Consider the following 25,085-nt stretch of genomic DNA (forward strand, 5'->3'; position numbering starts at 1 on the left):
CTCACTTAAACTGTAAAAAGCATTGATTCAAAAACATTTTGCCTCCTTTATGTTCCTGAATTACAGTGATAGCTGGTGGTGCACTGTAGCAATTACAGCCCGGTTGCAATTTCCTAACTTTATGACCTCTGTTTATGACCATGGTTAAAATCCCTTGTTCCTAGATGTATGACTGTGTACTTGATTGCAGTGATATGGCTATTATTTATTTGTGCTCATAGTACAAAAAGTTGGGATAGTTTTCTGTTACTGATTAGCCCTCTCCATCATCAACCATTTCTTCAGTCTCTCTTTATTTATCACTGTACCATCAAATCCTACACACTTCCTGCAAGTAATGCCTGTCCCTAGTCTAAATATAGTCCTTCACATCCTAAAATACATACAACTTATGAGAAGGCCACAGAAGGATGTTGTCATCAAAAAAGGGCAATGCAGCACAGAAAACAATCCTCCTGAACAGAGATTCGGGTCAGTGCAATACCTGTCAGTGTAATAGATTAACAGTATCAGGAATTTATGTTACCATAGCACCTGAATACCTTTAGGATATGAGTCCTCACAACTTTTCTGCAAAGGGAGACAGTGCTGATCTCTATTTTGTAGATTCATCACTGATACAGAAAAGGTCAGATTTTTGAATGTTCTAAATGCTTCAAAATGCAGACAATTTTCTTGGGGAGTGTTAAGTATGGTTTTCCAGTTACCAGATCCCAGCTCCAGTATAGTACCTGACTAAATCTGGTGGCTGTTCCTGCTTACCAAGACCTTCAGGTTGCTTCTTATCAGACTAGCTCTGGCATCAAAGCAGCCTCAGCTGTGTAGCAGAACTGAACTACATCTGACTTAATACTTTATTGAGATTATCATCTCAGGTCAAGCTGCTATGTTCTCTGTGTGCTATGCTTCAGTGGAGACAGAGAAGACCATGAAGATTAGTATTAGCTTTGTTTACTCTCAGCCACACTACCTTGCATGGTGTAGAGGTATTTTGAGGTGCCTTTAAACTTGAGCAAGGTCCCAGTAGACATCTTTAACAGAGAAAAGATCTACATTACTATTTCCTGGCCTATCATCCTTCCTCTTTTGTGTAAAGAAAAGAAGTTGCAGGTATCTTTTTAAGCTGATACTCCATTTACCAGGAAAACACAAAGCCTATGAATCAGGCTTTTAAATTAAAACTGTGATATGGCATGATGAAAGATGGTAGTTTAACATGTTACCTAGCATTTCCTTCTAAATCTGTTGCATCATGCTGCTCAGGACAGCATAAAAGAGGGTGGAAATAGCTCTAGAGCTGGAGATTTTGCCAGCCTGAGCAAACTGGCCTAATAGCTCTGTGCAAGCCCTTCTCCAGTGTCTAGTGCTCACGGCTGGCCAGGATCAAAGATGAAAATGACGGGGTAAACAGGAAAGGGTTTCTCGAAAGAGCATCTATTTTCTACTTTCCATTAGTCTCTAAGGAAGGATGGAAATTGAGAGAATAACTGCGGGGAATTGTGAAGTTATATGTTTCTAATAGTCTTATTCCAAGGCTATTTAGCCTAAAAGCTACTTTTTATGCACGACCTAATTTCTGTTCCAAATAGAGGGGTAATATATTACACATCTGCAGGCCATTTCTAGGATCTGTGACAATAGAAGGCATTGAAACTGCCCAAGGTAAGTGAGAGTGCCAGGGGTGTATTTTGTTCATTTCCAGACATGGCTTGACATTTTTGTTTGCAGCATTCTTTGTTCATAATTAATGATGAGTCCAGCAAAAGCTCAGAGCAATGATTGCCTCTTATGGTTTGGAATCCTGAACGTATGGACTCACTTTATTTCACACTACTTAAGTTGTCACTGAACGGACTTGTAATGGAGGGAAATTAACCTGGGATTGGTGTGCTATTTACAGGAATGTATGCATTAAATTAGTGTAAATAAAACTTTCTGACTCATCAGTAAGATATTTGGGTTACTCTGCTTTTGGAAGCCATCCAGGTATAATTAAATTAAAGCATCTCATTACTTCATATTCCACAGTCAAGCCAGAATTTAAGTACATTGGCAATATGCATGGAAATGAAGTTGTGGGGAAAGAACTGCTGATATACCTCGCACAGTATCTGTGTTCTGAGTATCTTCTCGGGAACCCTCGCATCCAGACCTTGATTAATAATACCAGAATTCATCTCCTACCTTCACTCAACCCTGATGGGTATGAACTAGCTGCAGAAGAGGTAAAAGACTTTTTATAAGGAAATGTTCAGGTCTTCATGTTTCTAAAATTCCCCATGGGAAAGGAGAAACTGGGAGGGGAGTGTCACGTATGGAAGGGAGTGTTAATAATCGGCAGCCAGAATCCCAGCCTGGTTTGGTGGTAAGTTGCTTTCCAAACATGAGGTGAACAGAGCTAAGAGGAAATCAGAGCCGTGTTTGTCATTCTTGCTTCCCGCATGTGATGACATGGGAATGACTGTGTTACTTTTTCACACATTTACCACTCTCTAACAGTTCTAGAACAAAATGACCACTGACTCATTGTAATGACTGTTAAATTATTTTATAATGAAATGTAGCTTAATACTGTGGAATAGATGTTCTTCCTCTTTTAGAAGAGCGGGTATAATAAAATGTGAATATTTTCTCTACTGTCACGCTTTCATAATGGATGGCAGTTTTCAAGATCAGACGGTGACTGAAAGACAGCAAAACTTCTATTATATGCTACCTGACATCTTTCCTTTCACCTCACTTTCATCGCTAGCACCATTAGCATGAAAATAGGACCTTTCTTTTCCTGTGTTGCTCATGTGGTGAGCTCTGTGTTTTATGAGTCTGGGATTACTGCATTCTGCCGCCTGATGCTGTCTTGGAGTGTCAGCTGTATTTTCTTTTTCTCCTCTTCTAACCCACCCTGCACGTTGCTCTGTGTTGAGTAAGAAGCTGCTGTGTTTCTCTCTTGAGTCACATCGCTAGTGAGTGAAATGTTTCCTGCATGCCAGTAAGTGTGTTAGTGTCCATGAGGATAAAAAATTCTTAGTAAGTGTGCTTTTCTAACACTATAGACATTTTCAGTTTACTTCTTTTAAAACTTCCCCTTGATTAAAATGGCATTTTAAACAATTTCCATAAAGTGATATTTTGAGACATGAAGTTGTTCTGAGGTTGGCTTCTATGTTACAAATTAGGGAGCTGGTTACAATGGATGGGTCATCGGACGACAGACAGCTCAGAACTTGGACCTGAACAGAAATTTCCCTGATTTGACATCTGAGGCTTACAGAAGAGCAGGGATTCGTGGGGCTCGCCTTGACCACATCCCCATTCCACAGTCCTACTGGTGGGGTAAGGTATGAATTCCAAATTTTATAAATTACATATACTATGGAGCAACTCAGGAATTAAGAAACTGAGATTGCTTGATCTGAAGTTATTCTCTAGTAATCAGATTCTATAAGTAGGACTAAACTGGACAAACTCACAGTTAGCATGAAAAATCATGGTGTAGGTCTGGCCCAAAGAGATGTCACAAATCATTGGGAAAATTTGTGGATAACTTGGATTTTTTTATTTTAGAATAAGGATAAAGACTGTTAGAAGTTGGGTCACAAGTGTGTAATGATTAAATTAGTGATTTAAACAGTGGTAGCATGTTAAAGACTTTATGGATGTGGCTTTCATTGCACTAAGCTCTGCACAGGTTCGATGCCATAGTCATTTCTGTCTTGGAAAACATACAAAGGCTTCATGTGAAGTTGTGTGGCATCAACTTCCACAAAAAGGATGTTTATAAATGACTGTAACCAGCTGGAATGATGGAAACAGCCTGTCAAACTGCAGTGGTGCTAGAAAGGAACGTTGGTTCTGCCTCCAGTCCTGGGGAGCAGAACGGGGGCAGCACTGCAGGGTCTCACACTCATCATCACTAAACTTCGTGTTATGTGATGTCCAGGAATGCAAAACTCAGACCTACCTGTGTTGCTGGCAGCCCAGCAGCCCCTGACACCAGCAACTCACAATGGGACTTAGTTCCCCTTGAAAGAAGAAACACAGGAAGCCAAATCAGTAGTTCTGATACTGGGACCTCTGCAACAACACCAAAAGCATCTTCAAATCCATATGATCTGCAGAACAAATGAAGGTACCAATTTGCCTGTGACTTGGATGGCACCACAAAATCTCCTTACCAGCTGCAGTTTCACGTGGTTCAGAAACCTGGCAGTAAGCGGTCTCACAGCCTTACATCTCTCTCCTCTGCTGGTGGTATCACAGGACAGCCAAATCAGCTCCCCCATAATAAGCTTCGGTTTTGTCAGGCAGATGAACCTGTGGCTCTTACAGTAGTCGACTTTGTTCATGCAGAAGCATTAAATTGGATGTTTCAACACCAGCCTCTCAGCTTTCATTTACTTAATAGTGTTTATTACTGGTCTCATTAAAGTAATTATCTGAGTATTACAGGGCATTGTATAAAGATCAGAAAATGAAAAGCGAGCCCCCAGCCAATCCCATGAACTCAGGAGAGCTCCTGCCTCCCTGTAACCCACTCTGTACAGCATGTTTTGTTCCCCACTATTATGAATTATTGTAATAAGTGGTCTGAGGGCTCAGACTGAGAGTCGTCATGCTTCATCTGAAATTAAGTCAGTTAAATTGGCTTGATTCAAACAGAATTTGGAAGTCTGTGCCAGTGGAGGCTGACATAGTCTTTAGTAAAATCTGTCTGGTTGCTTCTAAAAGGGAAAAAAGAAATCTTTGAAAGCCATGGAGACAGTGACTAATTGCAGTATAATTGGCAGAAATAAGATTCAGGTTTAAAAAGGGTAGTGGCCGTTCCCTATACTTATGCAGAATTGTTCTTGTGAGATGGATATGTTAAAATTGATCTCCTCTGACTAAAAAGTAAGAACCCTGGTGAAAAAAAAATCCAAATCCACAAAACCCACATTAAAGGAAGAGTCTATGAATAGTAAAAAGCTAGAGTGACACAGATAGCATCTGATATCATCCGGTGGAGCTGAACCAGGATGTGCACATTTCAAAGCCTTAATCATTGTACATGATGTCACTGAAATGCTATTAGGATAAAAATAGTGACGTTGAAACTCCTGATTTTCCACAACATTCACTTCAATAAGATGTTGGCTCTGTGACACAGCAGTGTCTTGTGGTTTATGCAGGTATCCAGTGAGCAAGTTGGTTAATCAGGGGGAGGGACTGAATTTAGGAGTCCTCTAAATAAAACTGCATTTTACCCTTGCCCACTGAATTACAGAAACAACTTAAAAAATCTTCTTATCGAGGCCTGGGACTGATGTTTGAAAGCAGGGCTGATTCTGGCATCAGGCATGCCCTGGCTGGCTGGGCAGCAGGAGCTGGGGTGGCTGCAGGCATGGCAGGGAGCTGCTGAGATTTTGGGGGCAGCATCCTCCTGGGGAGTGCTGGTGCTACGGGGCTTGGAGGTCACTAGCTTGGTGCCAGGTCCTCAGCCACCCCGTGAAACCCCAAACAGGAATCCATGGGGCAGGCAGTGTCACTCCCATCCCCTTAGAAGCCACATGGGGTCTTCTGCTCTTCAGAAAAGAAAGGCCCAAAGGATGAACAAAGCACTTTCAGGATTCAGGTGAGAGTGGCTGGTTCACTCCCAAATTCCCTTGGGATAAAGGTCATTATCAGACCATCCCAGGGCACTGTACAAAGACCAGAACAGCAAATACTTTGACCACTGTGGGTAATGTTCTTTGGACTCTGCCAGGTTCCTTGTCACAAAGCCCTGTAGGCTGTTTTCTTCTCCCACCTCTGTGTTGTATGAGTGGGTGTGTGAGACTCCAAAGAGTGCAGAGCATTTGTCCTTTCCTTTTGGAGTGCCCTTTATCTGCCCTTTTAAGAATGTTTTTCAGGTCATGCCCTTCCTGGAAACTCTGTGTCTAATTTTCCCAATTATGCAAAAAACCTTGATTAGGTTTCTGGTGTGCAAAGTGCATTCTGTGTGTTCCTGAGTTGGTCAGACCTTACTTTTTACATCTCGTCTTCCATTTAAGTTGACTCTTTATAGTAGCAAGGTTGAAAGGGTTGGAACACAGAGATTTGGAGCCTGCCACTAGGTTGGCATATAAAATGGGCCTGGCCTGTTCCTCCTGAGGACCAGGGGCACAATCTGACTTGTGTCCATATGTTAACCACAAATTACTAATTTAATGTTTCCACTTACAGCAATTGGAACCCTTAAGTTCTTATTTCTTCCCAAGTACAAGGTGCAGCCTTTTCAAAGAGCACAGCTGCAGTGGTTGGAGTCGCTAGTTCAGCTCGATGACTACAGAATTGCATTTTAAGGAAACCTGAAAACTAGGAGGACTCAGTTAATAACTGAAGAGAGGTAGCCTTCTGCCTAGGACAGGAATGGGCAGGGTGATATCTTCTTAGATCTTTCCAGGTAAAACTGTGTTTAGGAAGGCTTTTTCCTGAGACCCTTTGCTTTCTACTTCATTGCTGGGACAATATATAACACATCTGTGGTGCACCTTTGCTTCACAGTGTTTTTGTCTGCTTCACACCTAAGTTTGCGCTACTCCTTGCATCCCCAAAGCTGTGATTTATCAATAACAGAACAGGGACTGATCAAAAGAAAGCAGGAATTACAATTTTTGCAAACCTAACATGTAGGTCTTTAGGGTTTTTGTTTGGTTCATTTGTTTGGTTTGTGTTTCTTTTCTGCACATTGCTGACTCGATTCACTGTTACTAGTCATTAGCTGTTCTAGGATCCTGGATGGATGATTTTCTAACAGCTGATGGAATCACCTCAAAGGGTGTTATATAATTTTAGCAGCCCTACATAGATGCTGGACTAAGTCCATCATAACAGATCTTGCTCATTTTTTTAAAATCCTGCGTGTCTGTACTTGCGCAAAGCCAGTTCTGGTTTAGCAGCCTCTCCCCTCACCCACTTTTCCCCTGGTAACTTCACAAACTGCAAGGAACAGAACCTCACCTCCTCCAAAGACAGTGGCCTGTGTTTGGGCTTGCAGGGACCGGCCACCAGATGACACTGTTACCCCTAAGAATTAGCTAACACCGGAGCAGGTCTGTGAAATTACTCCTCAGAAGGGGATGAAGGAGCCTCCTGTATGCGGGAGGGAGGTGGGTGCCTGAGCATCTTTGGGAGTCCGGGGCCCACTCCTTTGACCACTGTTACTGAGCATGGGCTGTCAGAAAGACAAAGTTTGCGACTTATCTGCAGCAGTTCAATGCAGGTAAACTGCAGTTGTTGCTGTGCTTTATGTGCATTAGTTTTCATTTATTTGCAGATGAACCTGGGCCAAAAGATAGCAAATGAGAAAATGTATTTCCAACAAGTGCTGAGAATTACAAATTGATCCCTGTATTCCAGTTTATCTGTCCAAAGTCAATCCCGCCGATTCAGAAATTAAATTAGATAAGGTGTTTGTTTTTCAAGTAATAGTACAATGCCACAATTTTTCAAGCCTAAAGCGCTGTCATCAACACTTTGAACTACTGAAAATGTCACTGTAATAAAATGTGATTCTTCCATCAAAGTTTCTCTTTCTTATTTTTCAGTTTTTCCACAGTGAACAATATGTCTCCTCTGTTCCCTGCAGCAAACTGCCGCTCTTCCCCCATTAACCTTTGGGTTACAAGATCCAAAAAGCCTCAGCATTCTCCTTTTTGACACACTCCCTTCCCTGCTGGGCTTCATCCTGCTCAGGATCAGATCTCTTCAGAGCTGCACGACTACTCACAGCTTTTTTTTCCTTTTTCCTGGATTTCAGGTGGCCCCTGAGACGAAAGCAGTCATGAAGTGGTTGAGGTCTATCCCATTTGTGCTTTCTGCCAGCCTCCATGGGGGTGAGCTGGTTGTGACCTATCCTTATGACTATTCAAGGCATCCTATGGAAGAAAAAATGTTCTCCCCTACACCTGATGAGAAGGTATTTTTTTTTTTTTTTTTTTTGCAGGGTAAGAGTATTGGTGTGGTTTGCACATGTGGAGCTGTGGAAACTTTTTCTTTTAACAGATAATAAACTTTGATTTGTTTAGATTATATACATGTGTGTATATGGATGCATGTATGTGTTAAATATGTAATAAATCACATGTTTATACACTTAATACATTTATATATACATATAAAAATATTTATACACTTATTTAATGTGTTTTAAAATATAGGATCATTTACACACTATTAGCTGGATCTGTAAAGATCTACCCATGTTTTGTGAGACCAAACATGATTTCACAAGACACAGGTTAGGAAAAGCCAGGCTTTTACTATTTAAGGGGTGTAGGCTGTGATATTTTTACCACTGATTTCCAGAAAAAAAGGAACAAGCCTGACCAGCAATGTTTTTTTCCATTGAAATCTCTAGGAAAAAAAAAAAAAAAAAAAAAAGGCTAGCTGCCATATGGTGGCAGCCTTGTAACATTTATTCCAGGTCAGATGAACAGAAATGGTTTTCCCCTCTCGTCCCTGGAAAGTTCCCCATTTGGGACTCACTGTAAATCTTCTGTGAAATTTTTTGCCATCTTTCTTATTTCCCTTTGGTTTCCTCAATCTAGTATTAATTGCCAACATGTCCACTAGGAGAACAGCTAGTTTTTCAGCCTTTTAGCGTATGTTAAAAATGTCCATGGACTCTTAAGAAAAAGTGGTTCTTTATATAACAAACGGCAGTTGAAAATGGTCAGAAGTTGATCTTTGACATCATCTTTGGACATATGTCTGGGCTGACTTCCTCTAAAGTGACAATTCTCGCCAGCACATATTAAATATTTATGACTACTAAATATTTTCTGTATCAATCTATTTCTTCTGAGCTGTACAATACCTACTGACTACATGTATATGACAATGATTTACCAGTAAAATAAACCAGGCACCACACAGTCGAAAGCCCATGTGAGAAATCTCTGATGGGTGGTAATGAAAGCTACAGCAGCTCTTGGTGAGGACTAGGGGAAATCATAAACCTGTGTGCTTATATCCCATCACCTGGGCTAGAGGTATCCTGATTTACACGTTGATGGTGGAGGAATATGGCCGTGTGTGTCTTATGAAGCAGTTCAGCTGTGGGATGGAAGGACAGCAGTCCCTCCATCATCTCCAGTGAGGGACAGCATGTGTGTTTTGAGTGAAATGATGCAGTCACGTGGACAAAGTGCTCCATCCCAATGCAGTGCACAACTGGGCAAACCCTAATGGCATCCCCGGGGTGCAATGGTGTAAGATACAGGACCTCACACCCGTGACTGCTGCATAGTCAGTGGCTGCAAAGCCTGGGAAGTTAGCTACATTCTTGGAAGTTTAAAACATACAGGGGAGGGCCAGGAATGTCCTCAATTAAAACCAATTTTTCAAATGAGTCAGCACAGGAACCTTAACAACACTACCAGTATCACTTTAAATTTTGCCCAGAAAGTTATAAAACCTGTACCTGTGAAGCGACCTGCATTTAAATAATGTCACCTGCAGCTGCTGATGCCAGGGAACCTGTATCCTGAAGTATAGCAGCTTGTTTTAGCTGCTGTACATTAGCCATAACCCTTGTTCTGCCCACTGACCTGTTGAATTTGCTGTGCAAGGGGAAATGAGGCAATTTTGCACCCTTGGCTGCAGCCCAGGGTGAAATGTTGCAGTGCAGAGAATGGCCAGAAATTAGAAGTCAAATTCTGTGAAGTATATTCAGACCAGGTTGCCCTGTTTGAAAAATGCATCTGGGTGATGCCACCTCCCTGTGTCCCTCATGTGCAATAGCATGAGGATCCTCTTGGCACCTGCTTCAAGACACTGCAGATTTCAAGCCTCTTCAGCCTGCATCACAGCCTGGGATGATACCTGCTGAGGTCAAGGGGTCTCAAAGCTGGACCATGTCCTTACACTCACATTCTTGCATCTGGTTCAGCCCACCTAATCTGAGTGTTTCATCCCACCAGAACTTTCCCATTTTTCCAGCTTTTGTGAAGATAGATGTTTTTAGCAGATTCTTGTTACTTTGTGTTACACAAGAAGCTGCATGGATGCCTCTGCTCAGCAGAAAGGAAATGTGCACACCAAGTCAAGTTCACTCCCTTTGGTGAATGGAAACACTCCCTTCCCTTCCCCTGAAAAATCCAACCTGAGACAGTCAGTGGGGTAAAAGTGCTGGACAAGGTAACAGCACTGACCTCGTTTTACCAGGGGAAGACTCATGCTTCCAAAGTGACAAAGATTATTCTGTGTTTTTCCCTTTTCGTTCCACTGTATTACACATAAATGTCTAAGTTTTTTGAGGTCCATGACTAGTCATACATTAGCTGCTAAGTGATAATGAATGAATCCAAGCACATTTTAACTTTTTTAAGCAGAAGTTTAACTTTATTACAAAAATCAAGTTCACTTGATTTTTAATTTCTTACTTTCTCTTCTCACTACCACCCGTCTTTGTTCACTTGCACTAGTGGTCAGGCAAAAGCCTTATGCCTCTTGGTTTGAAACAAGAGAAGAAAGACTTGGTCACTGGAAAGAAAACATCTGCAGATGTCTTTGGGAAAGGTGAGGAACTTACTCATAAGTCACATAGGCACCTTCTAAATTTTAGCAAATATATTCCACAGAAGGTTCAGGACTGTGACCCAAATTCCTGTAGAAATTAAAGGTAGTGGGCTTGGCCCCACCCTATTGGCAGTAAAAGTTCTGCTTAACATATTTAATTAACATCCATTTCTTTCCAGCAGAACTTTGAAGGAGGCTTAATTTTCTGGGCTGAGCAATACTTAGACACAGAGCTAGAAATGCAAAAACGTTTTATATTGTCAGAATATTTAGAGTCTGGTCATAAGAAGTATTTTGGTAAACTGTCTTTATACTCACATAACACTTTCTTTCCACCTTTCCTCAGTCACCTACCTGATCCCATAATTGGCTCAGCTTGTGATTATTAGAAACATTCATAAATATTAGATCAAAGTCGTGTGCTTGGTCATTTTGTTTTTTATCCTTGATGACAACAGCAAGCATAGAGTTTTAGGATCACTCCTGAAAATAGAATTTTAGCTATCCAACTTCTTGCACACTTTGTCTTAAGCAATATGCAATGAAACTCATGATGCTAAGTAGTAGGTTCTAGTAACATCTGATAATTGCTCTCATTTCAGTGTTGAAATCTGAAATGATACCTTTTGTAGATGAGGTTCAAATAAACAAAAAGGAGAGGGAGGATTTCTGTACAAAGTTGGAATAAACGTTGAAGACAAGTGTCAGGAACCTGATTCTAAGAAATGGTTTCTGCAGACCACTGCTGTTTCTTCTGTCTTCACTACATGTACTTGTCACTTTTCCTTTCTGAGTGGTGACTCCTCTGATCTTCATCAGTATGAACACTATTAGGTAATCAGTGGTGACATTCTCCATCACCACATCCTATCCTTTGCTTTTTAGGAATGGGTTCTGCCCCACAAAGAAGCAACTGTCACTGAGATCAAACTGGCAGTTTGTCCTTTGTGAGTGATAAGTGCAAAGCAAATTGGCACTGTCTATTTTAAACAGCAGCAGCCAATGCAAAGATCTGGTTGGGCTGAGGCTGTTGTAGGTATTTTTGAAAGGGTAAAAATAGCAAGAACTAAAACATAACGAGGAGAGTTAGTATCAGCTTTAAAACCTGGGACATGCATTACAAAAACACAAGCCCTCTACTCCTGCCCCAGATCATAGGTTGAAGCTAAGTATCACAAAATCCATGGGTATTTAATGCTGTCTCTGGATAAATGTGTTGGATTGCAGAGAAGGACCTTGGAGAAGAACACAAGTGAAAACTTCGTGGCAGAATATCCTTGCATGGAGGTTCACCCTGTCCATCAGCTTCAAGGATTCAGGGTGGCTCATTGTATTCTCTGGACTTGCAACAGCAATAGTTACTAGCAGTAATGACAGTGTTTACAGTTTGTAAAAGTAAATGTATTTCAAACCCTTTTGTTACAGGTGTTTAAAATGCTGGCTAAAGCCTATGCAGATGCACATCCAGTCATCTCTGACCGATCTGAACTTCGTTGTGGTGGAAATTTTGTAAAACGTGGAGGTATTATAAATGGTGCTGAGTGGTACAGCTTCACTGGAGGTAAAACCACTTTACCATCATATCAAGTGAGGTAAAACCTCTATATGACCTTTATGAGACACAAGGGTTTGAAAGAAATAATTTTATTCATTTCAGTTTACTTTAGGTCAAACCCCTGCAAAACGAAACTTGTAAGGGATTTAAATAGCAAAATGTACACTGATAACATTTATATTCAGATACCATGGGATGTGTTCAGCCCTGATATGACCTGAGGAAAGTTAACAAGCTATACGAGGGTCAAATTTGTTATTGCATGTAATATCATTCTGGCTTTCAACTCTAGAAATAAATACGTAATGCTATGCTCTCATTCCTTAGCAGCATGGGTTTGAATCCATCTTGTAGATTATGCAAGTGCTGCTTTTTCAATCTGTTTATAGAAACTCTTTTACAGGGAAAACTACAACAGAGACAAACATCTCATTCATTTGTGCTTATGTTGCTAATTTGATTTCCCCAATAATAGTATTTAGTTTTCTTCAGGATTCCTGGAACACTGGCTCAATGAAATATCAGTGTTCATAAATTTTCAGCAGTGCTTCAGTTATGTTTTCAAATAGGACTCAGCTGGATCCCCAAATAATTATGTTGAAACTAGGCATTTAGAAAGCTTTTGAGGCATGAGTGAGAATTTGGTTTAGATATCTTTGGCTTACATTCTTCTGAAAATTATATCCAATGTCTTTTGTACATAAACAGTTTTGAACAGACTAATGGCAAAAGGTCATCTCTTTACTGGTGACCCTTGGCAATAACCTCTGATACAGCCGATTATCCAATTACCGTGATTAACCAATCCTCATCTCTCTATCTCTACTTCTTGGTCAGGTGAATAATAATTTAAAATGCTGCTTTTTCGCCTGAAAGAAGTGTCATTGTCATTAATTAATTCATAGTTGAAATGATTTCTAGAATTCTGAATCTGTTGAATACTTTTTATATATTGTCCATGCACACTCTTTACGATATATTAATCCACACCCACAGGGACTGCATTCTGCTGACTGCAACAGCAAAGCTCCTGTTAAGGGTTACATGGCTTGTTCATGATCTCTCCTTTGTCTTTTGAAACCTATAGGTATGGCAGATTTTAACTACCTTCACACAAATTGCTTTGAAGTTACCGTGGAGGTAGGATGCGAAAAGTTTCCTTTGGAGGAAGAGCTGTTTACAATCTGGCATGAAAACAGAGATGCCCTTCTGAATTACATGGAAATGGTATGGCTCTGCTTTTACAGGCCCTTGTGCTTGCAGTTTTTATTCTTCATTCTTTGTTAATATTAATTTCTTTCCTGTTTCCACAGTTAGTTATCAAGATAGCACCAAATCAATCATCACACTCCACCAGGTGCCACTGTGCCTCAGTTTGGCAGGACACAAGGATAATATTTTGCCTATATTGCAGGAGGGGTGGAGATTGAGGATTGTAAAGGCCTTGAAAACAGTGAAAAAGTAGTTGTCCGTAAATACTTTGTATAACATTATAGATCAACTGTCCAAATTCGTATGCTAGAAAAAAACCTACATATTCAGAAAAATATGAATCAACCTTTCTCTTGAAGAATAAACCAACAAGATCTGCTTTCCAGAGAGCTTCCTGGAACTTTTTCCTTTCCATATTCCATGCTTGTGGCCCAAACCCTACTGCATGGCAGCAGGAGATTTAGATTCAGCTAAAATGGAGAGGTTCTAAGTATCTTTCTAGAAATGCAGTTTCCATGCTTTTCAGCTTTATTTCTTTATGAAAGTAGTTTAGAAAGATCTGAAACCTGATCTTCTAAAGGAACAACTGTATGTCTGTGAGCATTAAATCATGCCACTTAGAAGTCATTTTTAATAATAAGGTTAAGCTCGGCAAAAACAAATACTTCACTGACAATAAGTAAGTGAACACAGAAACAGAAGTTGCTCATCTTTGTCTCAGCCATTAGTAGATTAGCTTTCTGTCATGCCTTATTTTGATAGAGTACGCAGTAATATAAAATTGTTAGGAGTGTTTTTATGGCCTTTCAAAGCAACCTCTTGCTACTTGTGGTAAGTATTATCATTCAATAAAGTCTAACAGTACAGACCACCAAACTCATTTCATTTTACAGCTGTCTGATGAAAATGAGTTTTAGTGAATCCAAATGGAACTGGGTTAAATCCATATATATTGCAGTTGAAGTCTTCAAGATGTAAAGATTTTTATGGTATGAGATACTGTAGAAGTGTATGCTGGAAAAGCTTTTTGAGTAAACGCAGGACAGTAAGCAAAACAACTCTGTAGATAAGGATGACTGAATTACTCCTGATAAAGATTAAGTCTGCCATAACCAATTCAAACTTTTCTTATTCTGATATATACCAGGCTGTTTGGTGTGTGTACAAATCTACTTGGCTTAACACGCAGAAGTAGAATTCATTTTCATAAATGCTGATCTCTTCTCCCCATCTGAAGTGATATCAAAACACTCTCCCAAACTTATGTGGCACAGACTTGAAGCAAAACAAAAAATAATGTATTTACTAAAGGAAGAATAAACAACAGCAATAAAGAAATTTCAATTTTGTCATTTTTATCCCATCATGTTGTAATTGCAAAATTATTGAAGTTGGATGAGGTCATACTACTTTGAGTATGTCTACACGGTAAATTAAATTTGGGTTAGAGATGATTCTTCTGACCAGATTTACCCACTATCCATATGACAAATCCTCAAGTCCATGCTGAAAAGTAAATTGTAGTGCTTCATCATCGTAGTTCTTAAGGGACAGTTTTCAAGTCCTTATACTGAGTTGTTCCTAAACTCTCCAGTGAATATCTCCACTCGGTATGGAACAGCTGTTTAAGAAGAACAGTGAAACACAGCCTCACTTTAAATAAAAAACTGCTGTCACTAGACTAGACTTATTTTTTTCCAGCTCCATATTAAGAATCACTGTAAAGTTGGATATTTTAATGTTTATTTTTAAACATCTTTATATTCCAATAGAAAAACAAGTATATATTTTTTCCCTTGTTTTGATGCTTTGTTCTTGTTTCTATTCTTTTGTGACAAAGGATAATGGGGAGGGAAAATTGAAAGGAAGAGAAAGAAGGAGGGAGCAAAGTGAAATAAAGAACAGCTCAAGCTGATTATAGTGGTTTGGGGGAAAAATCGAAGTGCAATTACTTTTAATTTAAAAAGGTCATATAGAGTTTCCAATAGAAAATGTTTTCATTTTGGAAGGTTGCAAAAGAGAACCTTAAGAGGTTTAATGTTTAAATAGTTGGATTTTTTCCTGTTTTGTAATATATTATTGAACTTCAAATATAGTGAGCTGTTTGTGCACCTCTTTGTATGACAGAATTCACATCACTCTTTAGTTTGTCACCAAGCATGTTTCTCATCAGCTCAAGCAGCAGGGAAGAGAAAAAGGTTATTATACACACTGCTATCATGCCATTCTGACATGTAGTGAAGTGTAGGCAACAGAGTGATTATGAATTCCAATTAGATAAGTCATGCCTTCTCATTGTATATAGATTGGGTTTTTTAAACCTTAACTTCTAATTTTTTTGTGGTTCTGGGTCTAGGGCAGACTTTCAGAAACAGTCTTTAAATACAGTGTTCAGATCATGAGGTGCCAATGATCTGTGCAGAGAAGGGTCTCTCAATACAGACCCACATATCTAGCCCCCCAAAAAGCTCTTGTTTAGTTATCCCTTTCCCTCAGCCCCCTTGAAACTCCCAAAATAGAGAATGTGATCTGGAGTAGCTCCTGAGAGCCCCTGTAATGTGTTGAATATCTTGAAAGTTGTTTCCTCTCTACAGGGTTTTCCTTGTAGAAGATGAGGAGGTGGTACAGTAAAAAATTACTCCCATCTAACTTTGCTTTCCTTTGTCAGGTTCATCGGGGAATAAAAGGAATTGTGTCTGATAAGTTTGGCAACCCAATAAAAAATGCTCGTATTTCAGTCAGGGGCATCCAGCATGATGTCACCACAGGTAATATTTTTAGTTTGAGCTTTTTCCTGGGACACAGTGAAAGCACTGAGATCTCAACCTGCAAAAGTCTTGTTGTATTTGATAGAAATTGTACCTTAATGGAGAATTGAAAGCTCAGCTATGGGTTTCTAGAACAACAAGAGAGAAGACATATCAAACTGGCTCTTGAGTCTGTCATGTCTCTGGGCTGACATAGTCCTAGCTGTTAAAACTTCCATCTGGAACTGTCTGCTGTCCATCAAATCCAATGTGTCTTCAGTGAGATTCAGAAATCCACCTTACGTTTCATGTTTGTGGAATATGGCAACAGCCCTCCTCAGGGGCTGTAACACATCACGTGGATGTATGGACCCCTGATAGAACATGTTAGTTGAAATATTGTGAGCATGAGGTGTAGACATTAGAATAGGATCTGCACTGACTTTAACAACCCTAATAACTGCATTGATTGCAGGGCCAGCAAGTATTTTTGTTCATGTAGAAAAGCATAAATATATGCAATTTTTGGACAATATTCATATCAAATGCAAAAATCTAGAACATTGAATTATGTTCACTTTATACCTGTCGCCAGCTTGTAAACAGGTATTGAGACATATGCAACTGTTAATTTTCACAGCCATAAAGTTCTGAGCTTTTAGGCTCTCACTGAAATCAATGTTCTCATTTTATTATTGATTTCACTGAGAACAGGGTAGGCTATAGAAGTGCAAAATAAAAGACTTGAATGTTAACATTTTGCTCTAATGATAGTTGTTGAATCAATTCGTAAAGCCAGAATGGTTTATAATGTAGTGGATGCTTTCCAGCTTTCAAAAAAAACTAACATTAGAGGGGATACAATAGTGGGGATGATGCAGATTCTTGAGGCTGGTGGGAGACTCTGGCATGAATTAGGGTCTTTTTCAAACTTCTTCCCAGACAATGGCTTTCCATTGGCAGTGGACCTTTAAAGAATTAAGAATTAAGTAAAAAATGTGTTTACATTGAAAGAAAAAGGAGTATTTGTTCTTGAGTTAGGTGGGGTTAAGAATGTCATGTGATTAAAAAGTCTTTTAATTTCAGTGTTAAAAAAGACTGAGAAATTCCATGAGAAAATAGCATTAAAGCAACATTAACTGAGCTAAGAAACTTGCCATTCAAAATAAAGGAAATATAAAATGAAGAATAAATATTCTGTTTTAAAACTCCCTGCTTTTGCCTGCAGGCTATAACCTTCAGCTGGAGGAAATTTACACCCATTTTACACTAATGGCAATTTATACCAGCTGCAGCTCCGACTCTATAGTCTTATGTGCTATAACGTCTGCAAAATAATTGAATGTAATATAATAAAAGCAGGGATTTCTTAGCTTCTTAGACATGCTATATATATACTGCAGCCTGCATTCTGCTTTCACTTTCTTAAGTTTCACAGAGTTTTAAATGCCTTTGATTTCTTTGGAGTTATTCCTTGTACCCATGGGAGAGCAACATGAAGGAAAGCTTCCCTTCTCTGCGATACAGGCACAGCAGTTACTGGCATTTTGCATGTGAATTTTACTACATTAGCTCCCAAAGGCCTGATTTTAATAGGTGGAGTCCCTTTTTGTCATTCAAGAGTTTCCATCTGAACTTTCTTCAAAATCTGAATCAAAATCTGAGATCCTTTCAAAACCTGCCCCCTAAATGCTTGCGCAATCAGTGCATGCACGTGTATGTGAGTATATAAGTACAAAGGATGCAAGGCTAAAAACTAAGCTCAGTTTTCTTGTGCCTTTACCTTTCCTAAGCTGCTGATGGAGACTACTGGCGGCTCCTGCCTCCGGGGACGTACATAATCAGCGCCCAAGCAGCAGGATACAGCCGGGTGATGAAGAGGGTCACCCTTCCTGCCAAGATGAAACGGGCTGGGCGAGTCGACTTTGTGTTGCGCCCTGTTGAGGCTTGGCCCAACAAACTCCTCCGCCGCTCAATGGAAGACATGTACGACCCATACGACCCGCTGGAACTTTTTGACCCTCACGCCCAACATGGGCAGCCCGAGGCTCGAGGTGGGCCTCCGCCGGGCAGGGAGAAGCCCTGGTGGTGGTCTTACTTCAGCTCTCTAGACCTGCACAAACCTCTGTGGCTGCTCAAGAAGCACTGAAATGTGTCACGGTGCTCGGATCACCTCACCCTGCTGCCCTTCCACCCGACTCCACACTCTCACTGCTCTTGGCAATATTTAAATCTGTTTCATTTGAAAATAACGATGTTAATTCAAGCACGCTTACTTCTTTTGTTTTCTTTTCACATGCAACTGAGTATGTTCAAGTGGTTTTATATATTAAAAACAATGGTGCACACCCGTTCAAAGGCAGGGTTTTATGAAGTTTTTTTTCTTGGTAATGCTCTGTACTTCTGCCCATGTAGTTTATCATCACAGTCATTATTTATTAGGTTCTAAGTACCTGCAGGAAAATATTCCTGAACCTTTAATACATTTTTGTACATGTCTTAACACATTAATGTCTATGTGCTAAAAGCAACTTTCAGAAACATTCAGAAAACTCTTTTCTTTCCTCTTTTTACGTGATTTTAGCATATTAAGTTCAGTTCATTATCTCTTCTAATACAGCTCACAATGATTTTTGTAAAATTCATTATGTGATATTAGCATTGTTTCGGACAGAAAAATAAAACTCTTAGGAGTTCGGAAATAAATATGCATCTGAGTAAGTAACATGCTCAGTAGGATGGGCTGCTCACAGGCGGGTTGGTATCAGTAATAACATACTTTCCCAAGAAAATTTTCATAAGATTTCCTTTGAAGACATATGTATTAAAAGTGTTAAATCTTTACAGCCTTCCTCCTTTGAAATTTCTTGCACCATGTGTAGGCCCATCAAATCAAGAAAAATCCTTGGAAAGTAAACTCTGTTCCAGGGAGTTTGAATATCCAATCTTTATGATGCTTAAAAGTTAATATAATTTGAACAGCTTTTAATCTGTTAAGCAAATATATTTTCAATCTATTTCAGAAAAATACTGAAAAATTCTTTTACTATGAGAAATACACATATCCTATGATGTAGAAAAAAACATGAGAGAATCTGTGAGGAATTTAGGTTAAAAGGAGACGTGTTATACTAAGGTTGTTAACATCATGCACTGTTTTGAGTCAATGTACTTAATGAAACTAGTAGACACCAAAGAAATCACAAAATTCTTTTCAAGTTGGGTAAATCTAGGTGAATATCAGTCTTGCAAGACTCTGTCCTCTCTCAGACATCAGATGTAATGTCTTTTTTAGGATGATTAAAAAAAAAATCTTTGATTGTGATGAAAAACATAGGCCCACACTTCATTTTGGCTTGAACTGGTTAATGAACTCTATATACTCACACTATTTCCTCATCTAAATGCCAGAGTGTGAAAAGGGAGATTGTTTGGAGCTGATGTACTTACTGCAGGAGCTGCTGGATTAGCTGTCTGGATTGCCCTTTGATTTCTAAAAACATTTTGCTCATCTTAGGTAAAGAAGTCCACATTGCATGAATCTCATAGTCCATGTGCACATACCTCATACTATAATTGCCTAAGAAGACCCAAGAGATGAATGATCTTAATTCTGCAACCAGATGCTGCACATGCCTAAATACCTTATTCCCAGTTGTAATCTGATTGAAGTTAGGAGTCTGTTATTCATGTGCTTGAATGTCTGCAAGTCTGGAGACTATGTAAAACAATTTCATAGCATTAACAAAAAATAATTATATGGGAGTGAATGTACTGCATGCCCAGGTTTGCCAAGTTAAAGAAACTCTGAATCCTAAATATACCAAAGATAAGCAAGCAAGAGATAAGCCTCCAGACTTTATTTCCCGTAATAAGTATTACTACTGTTCTCTGCGGTCATTTTACTTGAAGCCGTCATTCTGTAAAAACAGTGATAAACCTAACAAAATCAGAACAATATGTCAAACTGCTGGCTATTAGTTGCTCTTTTTATGCACTTAATGTCTTGCACACTTAGAAAGATGCTTTCTGTAAGTATTTCCTAGATTCTTACAGGGCTATTTAGAATTTTTTTCAACTAATCACAGTAAACCCAAGCCCATTGAAATGCAAAGCAGAATGACTGTGCAGGAAATCCTCTTCTTTCCTGGAGTCCCAAGTTGAAATAACAGATGGCAGTCAAGACTTGGGAAAGATGATTTTCTGGGAAGATTGTAAAGATGTGTTATGTTTGAGAGTTCGAAAAACTAGCATTCTATACTATTATACTACTAAAGTGAAATCAGTATGATAGAGCAAGGGTAGCCTCTCTGTGTCTCTCTACTTCATCCACAAAAAGAGGTGTCCAGCAGAGAGAAAGTTAAGATCAGACTTGCTAGTTCACATGCAACAGCCTGTATAGATGGGATGTGTTAAAGTGCATTGAAGCAACTATGAGGTGCTTGGGAAAATGCATGCCTCAGTCTTCTGGAACTACTTAATTTTTTTGCAAGATAAAATCTTCAGTTTTCAGTTCCTTGGAGATGGAAAAGACTGTCAGAATTCCCTGGGTGGCTCTCAAAAATTCATTTGAGTTTAGATCAGATTTAGGACATCTTTATTGGTACTTTGAGGTTAAGAAGAAAAGAAAATAGGTAAAAGAAAGGGAAAGGGGAAGGGGAAGGGAAAGAGGAAGGAGAAAAGGAAGGGGAAGAGGGAAGGGAAGGGGAAGGGGGAAGGGAAGGGGAAGGGAGAGGGGAAGGGGAAGGGAGAGGGGAAGGGGTAGGGGTAGGGAAAGGGGAAGAGGGAAGGAAAGGAAAGAACTGGTCAAAACCAGCCCAGTAACAGTGCAACCAAAATTAGTATCACATTTTTATTTGAGATTAATATAGTTTCATTTCTACATTCATCTGGGTGATAAAGTATTGCCTTGAATTTGTATCCTTGACCGGATTACATAAATCTTCAATATTTATTTAAATGAAGAAATGTGTGTTTAATATCAGATAGTTTTGCTGAAAAAAAAACACCCCAAAACACCACCACCACCACCCACTATAATATGGTTAAAAAGATTGTAAGTTGTGGTGAAATTTAAGCAGCTGCAGGCAGCTCTGTAATTAATATATGAACACAGTGATCAGCTCACTCATGAGCCTCTCTGGAAGATGCTCATGTGCAGAGTTTAATGGAACATAAAGTTAGGAGCATATTAAATATTTTCTGAATAGGAAGAGGGATTGAAATGGTTAGGTGAAACATGTCCTCCTACAGGTGAAGAACAAGTAACATAAGAAACAAGTGAAAACCAACTAAAGTTCCCTAGCAGTCTCCATCATGCTTAGGCCATGACTTACTGACTGGGCTTGGCCTTTTTCCAGTGCTACTTTGGAGCGTGACAGGTTCAGCAGCCAGACAGTGCTGTCGTAAATTATAGTGTGTGTTCATGAGACTCCCTCTCCTTTTAAGTCAGAGTCGACATAATTTTTTTCAATTACCTTCCAACCACATATTGAACAGTATTGATGTATGTTTTTCTAACATCCTCCTTAATAATTAATTTCCTAGTCTCCACATTCGTTTCAGAAGGGATCTTCTCTACCATGGAGCCAAACTTTTTCTGCACAAAACCATCACATTAATAAGCATTCTGACCTGCCAACTGTCCAGACCTCATTGCTCTGCCAGCAATGAATCTTCCCAACAAGTCAAAGCATACAAATCTAACTAACAACATTACAAATATAAAGAGCAAAGAGAAAAGTCTGCTTAGGTTATACATGCAATTTCTTTTTCATTCATATGGCAGAAAAAAGTCAAAAACACATACAAAAAATATCGGGATAAATCACAAGCTGTGTGCATGAATTATACCATAGAAGATTTGGTTCTGTTTGTTCCATTCATAAAAACTTTTTAGATCAAAAATAACAATAATAAACAAAGGCCTAAAAGTTTGAAGCTGTTGACATCTTTGTCTCCTGTAACAAAATAATGTCCCAGTTTTAGGCCACCCACATATAGGAAAGAGCATCTTTATTCTCCTAAAGATAGAAAAGAAGAGAAAGATGTCTTAAACTGACTGCCTGAAAATCAAAACTTCAAGTGTCAAAATCACTTACTAATAGAAGTTCTTCCTGCTATCATTTTTCATAGTGTTTATATAGTTCTCCTTTTCATGCCTCAGTTTAGCAGCTAAAGAGAAGCACTCCAGAACAATATTGCAGTCTGTTTTGAAGTCCTGCAAACCAGCTGTCGAGCAGAGTTTGCCAAGCCAGTGACATTTCTTTGTGTCCATCACTCTAGTATTGCACTGCAATTCAAAAACAAGCCAGAGATGTCTTTAGCGGTTACAAAAGCAGCTGTCAATGTGAGACAAGACTGTATGTCTCGGCAGTGATGCCTGCAGACAGACTGGAAGATCTCTGTGATGCGTGGGCACTCCCTCTGAAGCAGTGAAGTGCTGAAGATTCAGCCTTCAGGAGCCAAGGAACAACAGGCAATGGAGCCATTTGGGTGGCTTGGATGGGAAAGCAAGCTGAAGCTGATGCACCTTTTTACAAAGCTCCTGTCAAGGGTACTCTCACCGCTGCCTTCCTTTGCTGTGCAAGATCTGTCTTTTGAAGCTACCACAATGTAGAAGGAGTGATGGGGAGTTTGTCATATGCTTCCTTTGTTGTCCTTGTCTTCACAGCATGTCAGAGAGATCCCGTTTGATGTTTGTCTTTTCTGATGTCGTACAGTCTCAAGTCATGCTGCCAAAGGACTTCGTCTTCCTTGGTGGGGCAGCCACGTCTCTGTGAAGAGGGGTGCTGCTTCCAGCCACCCATCATGCACAGGCGAACACCAGAAGGGCTTCTCCGTAGGGGCTTTTTGGTGGCCATGTTGTTTCTGGTTTCAGATCTGCTTCAATGAGGTGTGATGAATAGGGGATTACCTCAAATTTGGCAATTTCTCCTGGCTCCCAGGGGCTACCGGTATTGCACTGGTACAGCAGCACTAGTATCAGTGTGACCATGGTGGTATAATGGAAGAGACTGACCACCTCTGCAGCACACCATCAGTAAGCATCTCATTGTAATACCAGGGCTGACCCAGATTGCCTTTATGGTCAGACCTTGGAAGCATAACACTGCTTTCCCATCCCATTCAGAGTTGTTACTAGCACATAAGGGCAGCTGGCAAGATATGGTCATATCACTGAACAGGCAAATAATTATATAAATATAAGAATTCTTTCCAGGTGCTTGCTACTGCAGAGGCTGTGTGGAACTGGATTATGGAAAGGGATGTAGCACTCTAAAAATATTTTTATAATTTTACATATATGTCTTTGAAATACATCTATAGTTTCAGTATATAGGTCCTAACTTCAAAAGGAGGCAAGAATAACAACAGAAAAGAAAATCAACAGTATACATCTGTAACTAATCTTTGTTATCAGGGATTATTTTGAATTATGAGAGAAGAGACATAGAAGTTAAATATTTCTTTAAGGGGTTATATCACCTTCTAGCAATAGAGTTAAAAGAATAGTGGTAGTGGATGCTGATATTGTTTTTAATTTCCTTCTTTCAAAATGGAATTTAAATATTTTTGTGCAGTCAGTAATGTAACGCACATGCATCCCTTTCAGTTTTCTCTTTCTACCACAAGATACATAATCTTTATTTTCATGCAATTAGTACTGGCATTGCTGTACCCTGGACCTGATTAAGCATTTTTTTTTATTTTTCATTTAAAAAACAGTAATTTAATGAAACTGACAAGAAAGAAGCACTGGAAAATTCCTTTCTGATGAAGTCAGGATATTTAGCTTTTCATGATTCACACTGAAGCACAATTCTGAAATATCAATTTCCTGCAGAATAGAAACTACATTTTACAGCTTGCACCCTGTTGGTTTTGAGGAAGATCTTTCTAATTTCTATTCCTTCCTTTTTAAGAACTGTGATTTAGTGTGTGAAGAACAGACTTGTTCTTCTTTTCTACCTCATTAGTCATTGTTATTTTGAATAATTGGATAAAAGTCTTAAATTACAGTATTTGATTTGTTTTACTCTTTTAGGGAAAGGTTTTTTCCTGCCATAATGCAAAAAACCTGTTCATTTCTCATCAAAAATTCACTGAGCAGCCTCAGACTATTCAATGTAATACATGATATGTAATACATGCTAGGTACCACCATTTATCCTACAATGACATGTTCAAAAATGCCAGCAGTGTTGTAATAATTAGAAGTTAATCCTTGAATATCTTATGGGGTAAATGTACAAGAAACTTTAAGAATGTTATTGTAACTTTTGGCCCAGAAGCATGAGGAAAAGAAGCACCAGAGATGAAGTGTTACAGACTGACCACAATCCCCATTCCCCATCTTCCTGCACTGCTCAGGGGGGAGGATGTAGAATAGTCAAGACTGAAGCTGAGCCTAGGAAGAAAGAGGTTGGGGGAGAAGTGTTTTTAGTTTAGTTTTTCTTTCTCAGTATCCTACCCTATTTTTAATTGACAGTAAATTAAATTAAACTTCCCCAAGTTAAGTATGTTTTGCCTATGACAGTATTTGCTGTCCTTATCTTGACCCACAGACTTTTGAATCTTATTTTTGTTCCCCTGCCTTGCTGAGGAGGGGGATCTAGAGAGTGACATGGTGGGAATTTGGCAGCCAGTCAGGGTTAACCCACCACATACTGTCTACATGTCTCAATGAATTTTGCACAGAGTGGCATGCCGTCTGTATTGTGAGCAGGTATTTAATATGGGGTTTGAATTCCCCTAAGTATCCAGGCCTTAAATAAAAAAATATAATGATGAGGGCAAAGTTTGCTTGTGAATCTACATCAACAGGCCTGAGGTGTCTCCTAACAAGTTGCTGGCGGTCCTTTCAGCAAACTGGCTGCTGAAAAAGATATGGGATTGTTTAAGACTATGTGTGGAGTTGGTGATAGAGTGAAGATTGAGTCTTATGGTTTCTTGGCTTCTTCAACTACATGAAACCAATGGCAGTTTTTCTAGCATGTATTTCCACTAACTTTTACTTGTCTATCAGTGAC

The 25,085-nt window shown here is 39.4% G+C and overlaps 1 protein-coding gene across 1 annotated transcript in view; it reads left to right on the forward strand.

Annotated features, from left to right (window-relative positions):
- CPZ (carboxypeptidase Z) overlaps positions 1 to 18,932 on the forward strand; it is a 34,582-nt gene extending 15,650 nt beyond the window's left edge. The window contains exons 5-11 of the mRNA XM_032987367.2: positions 2,029 to 2,225; positions 3,177 to 3,338; positions 7,778 to 7,936; positions 11,965 to 12,100; positions 13,182 to 13,321; positions 15,975 to 16,074; positions 17,847 to 18,932. Of these exons, the coding sequence (XP_032843258.2) occupies positions 2,029 to 2,225; positions 3,177 to 3,338; positions 7,778 to 7,936; positions 11,965 to 12,100; positions 13,182 to 13,321; positions 15,975 to 16,074; positions 17,847 to 18,202 (1,250 nt within the window). The 3' untranslated portion in view covers positions 18,203 to 18,932. The remainder of the gene's footprint in view (positions 1 to 2,028; positions 2,226 to 3,176; positions 3,339 to 7,777; positions 7,937 to 11,964; positions 12,101 to 13,181; positions 13,322 to 15,974; positions 16,075 to 17,846) is intronic.
- The last annotated feature ends 6,153 nt before the right edge of the window (positions 18,933 to 25,085 follow it).

This window comes from Tyto alba, unplaced genomic scaffold, assembly GCF_018691265.1.
Source record: "Tyto alba isolate M040663 unplaced genomic scaffold, T.alba_DEE_v4.0 Super-Scaffold_6, whole genome shotgun sequence".
NCBI classification, from domain to species: domain Eukaryota; kingdom Metazoa; phylum Chordata; class Aves; order Strigiformes; family Tytonidae; genus Tyto; species Tyto alba.